General features: G+C 43.2%; 1 protein-coding gene across 2 annotated transcripts in view; it reads right to left on the reverse strand.

Annotated features, from left to right (window-relative positions):
- Window positions 1-1,892: 1,892 nt before the first annotated feature.
- arfrp1 (ADP-ribosylation factor related protein 1) overlaps window positions 1,893-15,032 on the reverse strand; it is a 13,763-nt gene continuing 623 nt past the window's right edge. For both annotated transcript variants that reach the window (XM_037679163.1, XM_037679161.1), the window contains 6 exons: window positions 11,318-11,405; window positions 6,623-6,705; window positions 5,288-5,369; window positions 5,137-5,207; window positions 3,658-3,758; window positions 1,893-2,069 (listed from right to left, as the gene is read on the reverse strand). In XM_037679163.1, coding sequence (XP_037535091.1) covers window positions 1,982-2,069; window positions 3,658-3,758; window positions 5,137-5,207; window positions 5,288-5,369; window positions 6,623-6,705; window positions 11,318-11,357 — 465 coding nt within the window. In that variant the 5' untranslated portion in view covers window positions 11,358-11,405 and the 3' untranslated portion in view covers window positions 1,893-1,981. The remainder of the gene's footprint in view (window positions 2,070-3,657; window positions 3,759-5,136; window positions 5,208-5,287; window positions 5,370-6,622; window positions 6,706-11,317; window positions 11,406-15,032) is intronic.

The following is a 15,032-nucleotide window of genomic DNA, read 5'->3' on the forward strand; positions in this document are numbered from 1 at the left end:
AAACTGTGATCATCAGGATCTGGGCTGCAGCTCTGTGATGACTCCTACACCAGATTTTGAAATCATCTCATGTTGAGAAGGGATGAAGTCGTAGCCATTTTGGTGAGAACTTGTAAATAACCGTATGTTCATGACTGGTCACTGCTTGGAGTTTGTGTTGTAAACGACTCCGGTGCACCTCCACCCAGCCAGATGTCAACATGTGAGGAGTGTCTGAAATGGAGGCTCTGCTGTGTTGGACAACGTTCATCTGGAACTTCACCCGACTCCAAAAGTTCATCAGTCATATTTTCAGTTATTTTCTGACAGCTTCAAGAAGATCTGCAGGGCTTCTCGTAGTTTTTGTCATAATTTATTGTCTTTTTGAATGTTTTAATTTAGGGAACATCAGCAGACCTGAGTCATAACTTTAGCTCAGGCAACACTACACCCTGAGGTCATGAGAGATGAAGAACCTGGTACTGATGAAGAACAGCACCAACTCCACACCTGGAGGGACTTTTCTCCATCTTTATTCCTCTTAAACACAAGTCCACGCAGACCGAGCTGCTGGATGGAGTGAAGAACTCCTAGTCAACTCTTTGCTCAACCATTTCAGGACCTTTATATGGTGACACACGTGTTCTGACTGTGCACCTGCTCCTGTGGTCCAGATCACTCATGCTTTCTTCTACAGCTGCTGCTGAGCAACGTTAAGGCAACTCACATCTCCAGCAGCAAGTGTTCTGTCAGGTCTGCAGCCAGAGGTCACCCCTGACATCTTCACATAATCCATGAGGTGATTCTGGTTCAGGCTCCTCTGGTGGTGCCACAAATAAAGTCTTCTGGTTCAGGCTCCTCTGGTGGTACCACAAATAAAATCTGCTTTCAGTGATTAGTAATGCACCAATAAAAAACAATTGATCCAGAGAGAAGACAAGTCCACCGGCTGGGACTCGATGATCCTCAATGAGGCTTTTTGGAATATCGCATGCGCTCACACCCGTTAAATAAACTAAAAGGTCAGGGGTGGAGTCTCACGTGCGCTCGGTTCGTTCAGATGTAGGAAGGAAAGGTGAAGCACCCACACCTGTCTCCATGCTGCCCCACTCTGGGCCCTTGAGCAAGGCCTTCCACCTCCATCTTCTGCTCCCCCGGGTGCCCTAGACACCAGCTCCCTGCTCCACGCAGACGGCTGTGGTAGCTCAGCGGTCTGTGGTTGTGTCAGAAGAACATCCGGCGTAAAAATGACTTCCAAGTCCTCGTGAGAGTCAGTTCACTGTGGAGACCCTGAAGAAGGGAGCAGCCGAAAGAGAGAAATAAAAACTTTCAGGAGGAAAACTGACGACAGTTTGATACAAGAGGCCCCAGAGGAGCTCCAGCACGCTCACATCTGACAAGAGTTTATTAAATAATCGTCCAAACAGCTCATTGAACAGTTTCATACAGAAATTAAACCACAGATTTTAGATGTAGTGACCCACGCCGAGCTGAACTGAGCCCCCAGGTGTGTCCTCTGATCTGCTCATACACCCCAAATATAACATCACGTACGGTGGGGTCTGTTCATCACACCTGTAGACCTGAACAACCCGACTGGTTTGATGGACCACTGTCCCCTGATTTCTAAAGAAAGGTCAGTACCAGCGGAGATCCATCTTCTCAGAAGGTCTGGATGTTGAAGGGTAGAACCAACATGATGTGACCCATCAAGACAGAACCGTCTCAGAACAGAACCCAAGGGAATGAAAGGAATGCAACTTGATGAGATTTAGACCTTGGAGGGTCCAAGCGTTTGATTAAATGTTGAATTTTAACTAAGTATGGAGGAACGGGACAAATGTGAGCCAGGAGCCAAGGTTCTGGTCAGCTTCTCAAACTCAGCTAGCAGCAGAACCTGGATCAGCCGCTCCCCTCATGAAACTGGAATAAAATCAGAAGCAGTCCAAACACAGAACGGGTTGTTCGAGCGTTCTCAGCCCACGGTCAGAACCAGGAGGTTTTAGGTAATGTCCTTCTGCCTAGGCGGCCGGTGAATGTTCCGGACCACACACTTCACCATCCACTCGATGCCGTCGTTCACTCCGTCCCTGCAGCAGAACAAACACAAAGAGTCAGTGGGTTTCAAAGTTAACACGCGTTCTTCTAAACGCTTCCTGCAGAACCTGAGACACTTCAGCTGTGCTGTGAGAATATTATTCACTCAATTTTTTTATTTTATTTGTGTTGTTTGCAGTCTGAGAACGAACAGCTGAGTCTTCTTCATCCACCAGATCACCTCCAGTTAAGAAGTCTGCAATGACTGAACTTGTTTACTTGGCATATTTTCTAAATAAACATTTTGCAAGTCTTTATTTTGGCCTTTTTTGTACCGAAAATTAACCGACCCGCGCCGAAATGTGATTTTAGCGTAACGTTACACCCCTAGCTTTTAGTGTAAAATATTCAGGTGAGTAGAAGTTACACTTAGGGTTTAGTTTTGTCTGAGGCAGCGCAGAGTGGTGAATCCTGGAGTGGAGCGAGACATTTTATCCACCACCAGGTGCAATGGAGGAGCCAGGGGGTGGCCAATGGTGGCCTTGCCCCCCTAGGATAAATCTTCAGCCATCCCAATCATTTGAGAAATTATACATTTAAGTAATATAAAACTAGAAAACAGTTTCCTCCCATGATTGTGGTGGGCAGTTTATAGACATACACTGTAATTATATAAGTCTTTACTTTTGTCTCACACTTTGCACCCTGCAGTTTATATGCAGGTGTTTTATTTACACTTTTTTTCATAATTTTCACAATTTATAGTTTAATGTTTTATTTTGAAAGACTTCCTGCCATCTCTTGGTAGTTTCCTGCCACTGACCAACATTTTCCTTAACGCTTTAGCCGTCTTGTTAGCCGCTAAGGACCGTATCTTTAGCGATGTGATCAACTCTAAAAGGCACAGCACGGCTAAACGAGCTCTGAACCGTGGTTTAGGAGACGGGTCTGTCGGACCTGCAGCTTCAAGGTTCCAAGTGGGGGCTCTCTACCAGTTTACATACGCTGACTAACATGAAGGTGGCGCAGCTGGATGGACTGTACTTGTACAGCATCTTTCTATCTTATCAAGTTACTCAAAGCTCTTTACAACAATCTGTGCCTCATGGACCCATTCAAACAGCTCTATACTAGATCTGTACAAAGACTCATCAGAGCTTTATCACATTCAAGCACCAACGGGACACACATCAGAGGCAACGAGGGGTTCAGTGTCTTGCCCAGGGACACTTCAGCATGTGACTGCTGGTGGAATCGAACCCCCAACTCTCCCATTGGAGGACGACTGCTCTAAGCTCTCAGCCACAGCTGCCCCCAGTTGAAGAGGATTATTATTTAATATATGTAACTAGATGTCTAAAAAATAAACTATTTAATATATGTACATTTTTTTAGGCATTTATTTTGTACAGTTACAGTTGTTGTTAATAAATGTGCCTGTGTGACAATTGGGACAAAACTTTGACTCAAATCTATTTTTGTTATTACTTTATGGAAAGAAAAAATATCGAGATGTATATCGTATATCGCGATTTTTGTCAAAAAAAATAAAATTGCGATATTAATTTTGGTCCATATCGCCCAGCCGTAAGAACGGTACATTTCAGAATGATTCGACAGTGACGAAACAGACAGTCTTACCCCGTTAGGGCGGTACAGGGCTGGACCAAACAGTCTCTTTTGCCGATCTTTGGTGCGCAGTCACTAAAGGCTGTTTTAATGTCCGGGACTGACAAACAGTTCTGAAAGCAGAGGAGACACCGCATCAAACACCGTAACAAAACCTATGAAGGGGCCGGGACACTTGACACAGCAAACAGAAAACCTGTCAGAACCATTTGGAAAATATCCTTATTGTGATTTAATATGCAATTACTTTTCAATGTCTTCTTCTCATGTATTTTTCACCAAACAAGCAATAAATCCGTTTCAGATGCAATAAACTCCACTGTTTTCAGCTCCACTGCAACTCAGTTTCTGCAGTTTTTTATAGCTCCGGGACAGTCACATGGCTAAAATGTGTGCACGAGGGCGTTCTGTACCGCTTATCCATTGTGTTTACCAAAGCTGTAAACCCAGGCGTGTCACTATATTAATGGGCATCATGTCTTTCACTATGAACTCCGTTACTGCTCAAATTATTTCCGCGTGCCGTTTCGATTTATGTTCATACGGAGGAATTCCTTCGAACAGTTCGGTCAGTGATCCCTGTCGGCTGCTACTTCGCTCACTTCAAGTCGAAGCACAGGTCGTTCTAGTCATGCAACTATCGTAAATGTCTTCGTGGTGTTTTTTTAAGTGCTGATAAAGATTCGTGGTGTTCCCTCGAGAGGTAGCAACAGCAGCAAGGCAGGTTCTGCACAACTCGTGTCGCTGCGCAGCGTCTTCTTTACAGCCAAAATAATTCCCAACAACGGACGTGCTGCTCCTCTTTGGTACCAAACTTTCAGATGCGTCAGCTTCTGTCGAGCCCGACGCCATCGTGCAACTGGTTAAAGCGCAGCGTTGACTTCTGCTCCTTGCTTTGCTCCACTCACAAGTCATGTAACCAGATCACGTGACCTGTCAAACCGCAGCCTTTGCGATTAGAAAATCTTGTTTTATCGTTTTGCGATATTATTGCGAATTAAATTAAATGTTCGGCCCTAGTCAGAACCAGCAGGAAGATCAAGACCACAGAGCATCAGCAGTTTACTGGGACTGTAGAGACACAGCTGGAAGCGTTCCTTTCAGGCTTCCTTCTCTCGGCTGCTCTCTTCTGCAGGATCGTCCTAACCAGTGAACTGACGTGGCAGATCTGAAACCGTTGTACACCACATGTCCTTCCTGACACAACTGGGCTCAAACCTGCAGCCTCAGGGTCACAAAACAGCAGCGCCGACCGCTGAGCTACCACCACCCCACTTTTCTTTCAACATCATTTAACTTTAATCAGTAAAAACAGAAAAACAAACAGAACAAAACAAAGAGCGTCAACCTAAAACCAGAATGTGACATTTGTTTTTCGATAGTGAAGATGAAAAAATGAATGTGTGTTTTTAATTGACTTGACTCTAACAAATGGTGAAACTGAGGCTTACTGAGTACTTTTAGAACCAAGTATAGTAAATAGTGTAGTACCGGAACATCCTGCTTGTTGGCCAGAACCAGGAGTGGAACGCCTTCCAACGCTTCGCTGCTGATCATCTTCTCTGCAACAGAACCAGCTTTCATTCAGCCACAAATATAAAGAATATAAATGTATTAAAATAAAAACAGGAACGGAACACACCAAAGGCCTCCTTCGATTCTGACAGACGGTCTTCGTCGGTTGAATCGATCACATAGATGACTCCGTGGGACTCGGCGTAGTACTAAATAAAAACTGAATATTATAAGTCCCAGGCTCAAGGAAGAGAAAAGTCTTCTCACGGTTACCACATGTAACACAAAGGGTGGAGAAGGTGGAAACTACAACTAGCAACACAACTTGGGAAAACATTTAAGTAAAATAAAACCATGCACCATCATTTTCTAATGTTACTGGTTAAAAACTAAAGTTTACAGCAAGCTACAAGAGTTAGCATTTAACTAGTCTGAACAGCCTCAGCTAACCTACGAGCGAACATCAAGCGCTCAAACTTAACCTCCTAAGACCCCAAGTCTTGCACACTGTATGTGGACGTCAGGTCCTAGGAGGTTAAAAACAATACTGAACAAAGAAAAACATTCAGCATCACAAGCACATTTACTTTAAAACAAGTGGAACACCACTGTCCCGTCTCCGAGGGGTTGAACAGTGAATGTTTGTAGTTTCTGAGACGAGTGTTTTTTTTCTGGACTGGAGCTGAACAGAGAATGAAAGTAAACCTACATGTTTTTGGTGCAAATATATGAAAGTGGTTAAGAGTCAGTGCGCTGAAGAACAGAGGGAGGATTTTTGTTCGAGGAAGCACAGAATGAAGGACCGTGGTGAACGGAGGGAAACACTTGATCCACCACCAGGTGCAGTGGAGGTGCCAGGGGGTGGCCAGTGGTGGCCTTGGCCACCCCCTGGCTTAATCTTCAGCCACCCTGATAATTTGATGAAATTATACTTTTACGCAATAGAAAGCCTAGATTCTCAAATTATAGGGGTGGTCAGTTTAAATATCTACCCATCCATCTATATCTATCAATATTTATTTATTTACAATGATCAAAATATAGATATGGTGGCAGCCATCTTGAATTTTAACATGGCACCCCAACTTTCCTGTCATTTCAAAGCCCATCCAGCTACGCATCAATCATTTGCTCAAACGTGAAAGTTCTCATGTGAAAATTCACCAATAAGCTCTAAGAACTGAACAGATCCAGCTTGAAGACGTTCATCACACAAGGAGGTTCTTCCCTCAACGCCTTACAAATGAGGATATATTCTGTGATGTTGATGAATCCAGTGAGGTGAAGCGATGATACGCACACTGTTGATTGTTTCTTATGTCATGTTTACTGAGCTTACAGTAAAAAACAGAAGAAAAGAAGGAGAACAGGAGCATATGTAGTCATGTCAAAAATAAAAAGTTCTGTTTTCTAACTTGTGTCCAGGCAATCATTAAACAATTGATACAGCATGTTTCCTCACTTTGTCCCACAGAGACTGCAGCTCATCCTGACCTCCCAGGTCCCAGAACATGAGACGAGCTTTGCCTACATCGATGGTACCGACTGTGAAGGAAGAACAGAGATCCATTAGAACCCATTCAGAACCGTTTACTGCAGGAAGAATTCAGCAGCAGTGTTTCCCCTAAGCTTCTGGCCTTGGGAGAGTGTGTGTGTGTGTGTGTGTGTGTGTGTGTGTGTGTGTGTGTGTGTGTGTGTGTGTGTGTGTCATTTGCTTTCAGTGACACGAGCATTACTAGCTGGACGGTTTATGGACTAAGTGTACAGCCTCTCACTTGAGAGTTTTCTTTAGGGCTCAAAGAACTTCGATGTAGAAGTGAATTTCAACGTTTTTGAAAGATTAATTCAGAAAACAATAAAACAAAGAAATAAAAAAAGTTTTCCTTTGATTCTGTTAAATCTGTCTCGTTTACTGGTATAGTTACAGGCATGATGTTTTTATGGTTCAAATACTTCTAGTGACAAGAAAATTCACGTATTAATATTATTTGTACGTTTTTAAAATAGTGTGATATTTACAAGTGAAAATGTGATTACAGTTACAGAACTACTAAAGTAGCAATAAAGACGTGTTTTTACCTTCACTGAACTGTTAAATTCATGAGGGTGATGCTTTAAACACTGTAGCACACGTAGTAATTAGCACAGTACAAAATAATTAAAAAAATGCAATTTATGTTTGTCAGACTGACAGATGTCCATCTCAGAAATCTATAGATTATTCTGCTGATTAATCGAGTAATCGGAAACAAAATGTGTCAGGTTCTGCAGGAACTACCATACTCGTTTTATGAGTGATACAAATACACCGATTCAAGAGAATAGATTGAAATGTTATATGTATCACACATTTTAATATTTTGTGATATGTAGTTTATATCATATGAATGCTTCAACTATTTGTGTGCGTGTAAATGCAAAACAAAAAGCCGCACTCTTTTAAGGCAACGCAAACCAAAAAAAAGTGTTAATCAGGTAGAGTCCTGCGTTCATCTGCGTCACCTCAAGTAAACTAAAGTTTATAAACAAAGCCAGTGCGGAAACAGCGCGTTGCTCATCAGTCAAAAGAAAAGTTAAATGTTACTTGCGCTATGAAGCCTGAGGTTAGATGTCCATGTATTTCTGCACCTCCTCCACAGAGCCCAGCCACCTTCCGTGCCCATCAGGTAAAGTCACACGGAGTCGGGCAGGAAAAAGCAAAGCGGGCTTCAAACCCAGAGAGTACAGTGAAGCCATAACGTCCTTATATTCTACGCACTGGTTAGGTGTGGGATACTCGGCATAAAAGTAAATACGGAGGGCTTGGTAGTGCTAAGAGATAAAAGTTTTAATCGGAGCACTGGCAAAGCATGACTACTTCATCTCACAACCACACCCCTGCACCAATCAGAAAAAAATATTTTGACTGAAATTTTCTACACTTAGAGGTTACCCATTATTATTATTAGGCCCGAGCAGCGAAGCGCTGCGAAGGCCTATTGTAATCGCTCTGTTCAGGCCCGAGCTGCAATTTTTTTGGCAAATGAATTGGCGTTTTGGGGCCTTAACATATCCCGAAACTCAAATTTGGCGGACATATCAGGACTGCTGAAAAATTACGTATTTTAAGGGCGTTGCAAAAATCGCAACAGAAACGGCTCAAGAGCGCCACCTAGAAATTTTCAAAATACCCTTAGCATTAATCTTAGTTTGTCATAGAAGCATGACATTTGGTACACGTGTCCAATTCCCCAAGATGCACAGAAAACCCTCTGGCAACAACGTTGTATGATAAACAGGAAGGAAGCCATTTTGGAATGCCGTCCCAAATTTCACACCTTTTTGAAGGTTTACAGCCTCCGCATTTGAACGAACTCAGCCTAGGGATTTTGCTCAATCAGTTTCAAACTTGGCCAGTTGGTTCAAAAGGCATGGCGGATGAAAAGTTATCTAAAAGGTTTGTTTCGGAGCATGCTGAAGGGGCGGGGCCAGACCTGAAAGTTTGACGTCTAGCCATGAAAAACGAAACACTAGTAGCTCCTACATGAAAACCGACATCAAACCTCAGTGATTGATCCACATCTGGTCCCCTGCAAGACTGAATGGTCAAATCATGAAATCACTTAAGCCACGCCCCCTGACAACAAGAAGTGTAAAGTTTTACGTTTAACGGTCCCTATCTGACCCCTGTCACCTGATCAGCATGACAGTGTGTCCAGTGACCGAAGACATGCTGGTGTAACTTGCTTTCCAACACTGACAGTTTTGGCTGGAGCATGTGGGCGTCGTGACGTGGCGAAGTAAGACGTAACGCCGTCGCCATACGTTTGGCTCTAAATTCCAGAGATTTGAAGAGAGATGCACCAAAATCAGTGTGATCGATCATTATCCACCCCTTGAACAGGAATCCATGAGAATTGGCCAATAGCTTCCACAGCGCCCCCTAGAATATTTTAAAACCTCAGCCCCAAGCCATTTTTGGACCGATAATTCTGAAACTTGGTGAACATCTGTATCTTCTAAGGACCTATGAAAAGTCTCTTGGAGCCCTGGTCCAAAACCAACAGGAAGTCAGCCATTTTGTGTCAAATGGTCATTTTGGGGTGTTTCTAATTGCAAATTTTAACGAACTCCTCCTAGGGACTTTGAAGGATTGCCTTCAAACTTGGTTAATATGCCCTTAACACATCGGGGAGTAACAGTTATCAAAAGCTTGCATTTTCGTACGTTAAAGGGGCGTGGCCAGGCCTGAAAGTTGCTCTTCACTCCAAAAATTTCCAAATGCTGTAACTTTCACAGTGAAAGAGCAAAACACATCAAACTTGGCATGAGTCATCCCTGTTGATGCCCAACGATCCACTGTGGTCATATTCTGATGTCATCAAAGCCCCGCCTCCTCAGAACAGGAAGTCACTTTTTTAATTTGGAATGCTCCCTCTCTCACACCCTTGACACCTAATCAGGATGATCCTGTAATAGAAGACATACAACAAGTTGGTCTGACTCACTTTAAATTACAAACAGTTTTTGAAGTCGGATGTGGGCGTGGCGGCTTGACGAATTAAGAAGTGATGCCGTTGCAATATGTTTGGCTATAAATTCCACAGATCTGAACCGAGGGAGGTGCACGAAAATCAGTATGATCGATCATTATCCACCCCTTGAAAAGGAATCCATGATAAGTGGTCAATAGCCTCCAAAGCACAACCTATATTATTCTTACAGTTATATCTCAGTGCGCACCCTGGTGGACGCGTGCAGGAATGGCATGAGAGCATTCGCAACAGCAACTGGGAGGAGTTGCTGGAGCGCCAGCGGTCGCAGGTGATGTCGAAGGTTCGGCGAATGCGCACCCCGGTGAACGGGCGTGGGATGAGAGAGAGATCATTCGCTATGGCGACTGGGCGGAGTCACTGGAGCTCCCGCGATCGCCGTAAGGCCGGAGCGGCGCTTTGCTGCGAGGGCCTTCAATGCTGCTTGCAGCTTTAATTATTATTATTATTATTATAATAATAATTATTATTATCATAAGAATTTTCTTCTTCTTTCAGCACCCTTTTCATACAATGTTTTTTCTCATTGATGAATTTGTTTTGTTTCTTTTAAATGAATGAATAAATTAATACCCAGTTATCATAAACTACCCCCCCCCCCACACACACACACACACACCACCACCACCACACAAATACAGTACACACCAATCCCACACATTCGAGAGCCTTTTCCTGCATACAGGTCACTTCCCAAAGATTTTCATGTTACGGCATATACTGTGTACATGACCTTAGTAAAATTACACATAGTGTGGTATAGTGTGTACATGACCTTAGTAAAATTACACATTATAGTGCGGTATACTGTGTACATGACCTTAGTAAAATTACACATTATAGTGTGGTATAGTGTGTATACGACCTTAGTAAAAGTACACAATCTAATGTGGTATAATATGTGCATGACCTTAGTAAAAGTACACAGTAGTATGTTGTCAGGTATATTTTAAAAATTATAGCACAAGAAGTCCTTTGCAGAGTATAAATTAACAAAAAAAAAAATGTTATTTTAATTTGCCAGATTGACAAGAATCCCCCCCCCCCCCCCCCAATATGACTACTGATTCTCTTTCGTTCAAAGGGATTATACAGTATTTATAACATTTCAGCTCATGAAGTTATTTAATACTATTTAAATAATGTGCGGCTGTGGATGAGTGGTTAGAGCAGTTGTCCTCCAATGAAAGAGTTGGGGGTTTGAATCCACAAGCGGTCACATGTTGAAATGTCCATGGGCAAGACATTGAACCCCTCCTTGCCTCAGATGTGTCCCATTGGTGTATGAATGTGATCTAAAGTTCTGATTCGTCTCTAGAATGGTTTGTTCAATTATCTTTCTATAGATCTAGTATAGAGCTGTATGAATGGGTACATGAGGCACAGATTGTAAAGAGCTTTGAGCGTTTGGACATTTGGTGTCTTCCCCGCTGCACAGAATTGGAAACGTGCAAACGTGTGGACGTTTATAAATTTCTTTACACGCTGTGATCTTTGTGGCAGGGGTGGGCAGGGGGGTCCTGTTGGCCAGGCAGGCCGCCCTGTTTGGATAATGGAGGGGGAAACACTGAGGGAGTTCAATAAAACCCGGCTCCCTCACCCAAAGACACCAAGGTGAAACTCACTGTTCAGACCGACTGTTGTTGTGATCTTTGATAAACTCATCCCCTTGTAATTCTTACTGAACCGGGTCTTTGTCTGCTCCAGAAAGGTCTGTGGACACAGAGACAGTTAAATCAGACACCTGGACCAGAACCAGCATGAACACATTCAACCCAAACTGCTGATCCACCAGGTCCTGAACACACCATCAAGGCCTTCTGACTCAAGACAACATAAAAACAAAACAAAAATGAAAATTGCCAAAAGCTTTAGCTTTAAGCTACAGAATTTCAGCCAAATGCACTTTAATAATCACCAGATGTCATCTACACCTGAAGTTTATATTTTTATTAACCGCAGGTGTGGACAGGCTTGGTTTTACTTTTTGGTTTAAGAAATAAAAACCCACAAATGTCACTGAAATAACTTGAAACTAAGTATTTTAGTAAAAATCAAAAAACATGAAAATCAGTCATCCTGATGCATGCTCAATAATCCAGGCAGAAAAATCTAAAAAAGTTTAATCTGGCCCTCTGGACATTCAAAAAACAAAACAAAGCAAAACAACAACAAAAATATGTAGAAACGTTTCGTCTTTCATCCGAGAGACTTCTTCAGTGTGAGGTGCTGTATTCAGCTCAGACTCATAACAAGTTTAACTTACTAATAACTCATCAACACCATCACTATTCCAATAACAACACATTCAGTGTAGGACAACACTCCAGTAGACAGTTACATGTCAGGGAGACAGAAAAGTGGGTGAAGAATTTACCTGACAGACAGCTCACCCAGCCGGAGACAGAGATTCTTGCCAGGGGACTGAACTTTGTGGTTGCACCAAGTAAAATTCCTCTGGTGGAGATGATCACAGCCACAGAATCAGCCATCCGCAACAACAAAATTAAAGAGGCTGAAGCAGAACAGCTCAGAATCAAAGTTTCATCCTGCCTCAGCAATGCCAAACCACCACCTTCCAACATCAGTAGAGAGGAGAGGGATGCACTCACCACTCTTAGCAAGGACAAAAACATCATCATTCTCCCAGCAGACAAAGGAAGGTGCACAGTGATTTTGAACCAGAAAGACTATCATGAGAAAGTTATGACACTCCTTAGTGACTTAAACACTTATGAACCTCTGAAAAGAGATCCAGGAAGTGGTTACAAGAAGAAGTTAATAGATTGCCTGAAAATTTTGGAGCAGGACAAGGCTATTGACCGTTTTCTGTACCACAGACTGTACCCAGGGGAGGCCACACCTAGTCTGTATGGTTTACCTAAAATCCACAAACAAGGTGTACCTTTAAGACCTATTGTTAGCATGATTAACTCTGTCACTTACAATGTTTCCAAATATCTGGCGTCTGTACTCATCCCTTTAGTTGGCAGCTCAGAACACCACATACAGAACACCATGGACTTTGTGGACAAGGTGAGGGATGTCATCATGGAGACTGATGAAACAATGGTCTCTTTTGATGTCACATCACTCTTTACGTGCATTCCTGTTGATGATGCAGTAGAGGTGGTCAGTTTAAAATTAAAATCAGACACCACTCTGAGCAGCAGGACCACACTTTCCACAGAACAACTGTGTCAACTCTTGAAACTGTGCCTGCAGTCAACCTACTTCACATATGGGGAGCAATATTATAGGCAGAAACATGGGTGTGCTATGGGGTCTCCAGTTTCTCCTATTGTTGCCAACCTGTACATGGAGGAGGTAGAAAAGAGAGCCTTGACGTCCTTTTCAGGGACACCACCAAGTCATTGGTTCAGGTATGTTGACGACACCTGGGTTAAAATCAAATCTCAGGAAGACCAACATTTTACTGACCACATCAACTCTGTGGATAAATACATCAAGTTCACACGAGAAGATGTAAAAAATGGCAGGTTGGCTTTCTTGGACTGTGAGGTCTCAGTCTCTGATAGAGGACATTTGCAAACCGAGGTGTACCGCAAACCCACCCACACAGACCAGTATTTGCAGTTTGACTCCCATCACCCTTTGGAGCACAAGTTAGGAGTCATCAGGACTCTGTACCACAAAGCAGACAGCGTCCCCACTAGCTCAGGAGCCAGGCAGAAGGAGAAATCCCACACAAGACAGGCTCTAGAGCAATGTGGATATCCTAACTGGGCCTTCCTGAAAGCAGAGAAGAAACCCAAACAGGACTCCAGTCAGCCATCAGGTGAAAAGGAGGAACCCAGACCCAGACCAGTGGTCATTCCAGATGTTGAGGGGGTATCAGAGAAACTGAGACGTTTATTTTCTAAACATAACGTCCCAGTGGCTTTTAAACCCCAAAATACATTAAAGACTGGTTCATCCCAAAGATCCAGTCCCCCGACACAAACAGAGTAATATTGTGTATGTTGTTCAGTGTCAGGAGGGTGATCAGTCTTACATCAGGGAAACTAAACAACCACTGGCCAAAAGGATGGACCAGCACAGAAGATCAACATCATCAGGCCAGGACTCTGAGGTCTACACTCATCTCCAGGCCAGAGGTCACTCTTTCAGGGATGAAGATGTTCACATCCTGGACAGAGAGGAACGATGGTTTGAGAGAGGAGTAAAGGAGGCCATCTTTGTGAAAAGAAACCGTCCATCATTAAACAGGGGTGGAGGCCTCCGGGTTCAACTGTCCCCCTCTTACAATGCTGTGATTGCTAGTATCACTCAACCCTCTGTGAACAGTAAACAGCCATCAGGTGCTAATGATCCATTGTTAGGCTGATGGTCCTTCTTGAGCATGTGATCAGCTGGTTCTGGTTGTCAGCAGCAAACTGGTTGATCCACTCTGAGAAGGTGCTATTTAAGAGACTGAGCTGAATACAGCACCTCAGACTGAGGAAGTCCTCAGGATGAGAGACGAAACGTTTCTACATTTTTTGTTGTTTTGCTTTGTTTTGTTGTTTTTTGAATGTCCAGAGGACCAGATTTAACTTTTTTTTAGATGAAAACCTGTCTTTTTTTATTTTGGTACACTAGAATATTACTATAAAAACAGACAGACACTTTCTTAATCCCAGGGGGAAATTTGAGGCATCCAGTAGTGTTCTAATTATACACAACAACAACAACAACAACAACAACAACAACAACAACAACAACAACAACGAAGCAGAATAATACGCAATTTTGGAATGAAACTGGTTTTAACAAAAAGGGTGGTAGACCTAGAAAAGACAGACGGTGCTCAGTGGTCTCTGGTGGAGCTTAGACAGGAAATGACTGAGCAGCATGTTAAAGTTAAAGACTATGAGAACATCTGCAAGCTGCTGCATGCTCCTCTGATTACAGCTGCACAGATTTTTCAGACGTTTAAAGGTCTACAGGACTGGACACAACCTCCTTGGACATGTCCACAAGAGGACAACTAATGACAGACTGAAGAGATGGATAAAATGAATGGAAACCAAAGAGTCCAAAACAACTTCCAGGGATTGGAGGTGAACTCCAACATCAAGGTGCTGCAGTGTCAGATCACACAGTCAGTCTGTGAGTCAAGCTGGACTAAATGGACAATGACCGGAGAGAACAAGGCCATGGAAAACTTCAAAGAACCCTTAAAAACCTGAGCCAGCTGGACCAGAACTCCTGTGGACAGGTGGACCAGAACACCTGTGGACAGGTGGACCAGAACACCTGTGGACAAGTGGACCAGAACACCTGTGGACAGCTGGACCAGAACACCTGTGGACAGCTGGACCAGAACACCTGTGGACA

This window comes from Nematolebias whitei, chromosome 7 (assembly GCF_014905685.2).
Source record: "Nematolebias whitei isolate Nwh7 chromosome 7, NemWhi1, whole genome shotgun sequence".
Taxonomy (NCBI): domain Eukaryota; kingdom Metazoa; phylum Chordata; class Actinopteri; order Cyprinodontiformes; family Rivulidae; genus Nematolebias; species Nematolebias whitei.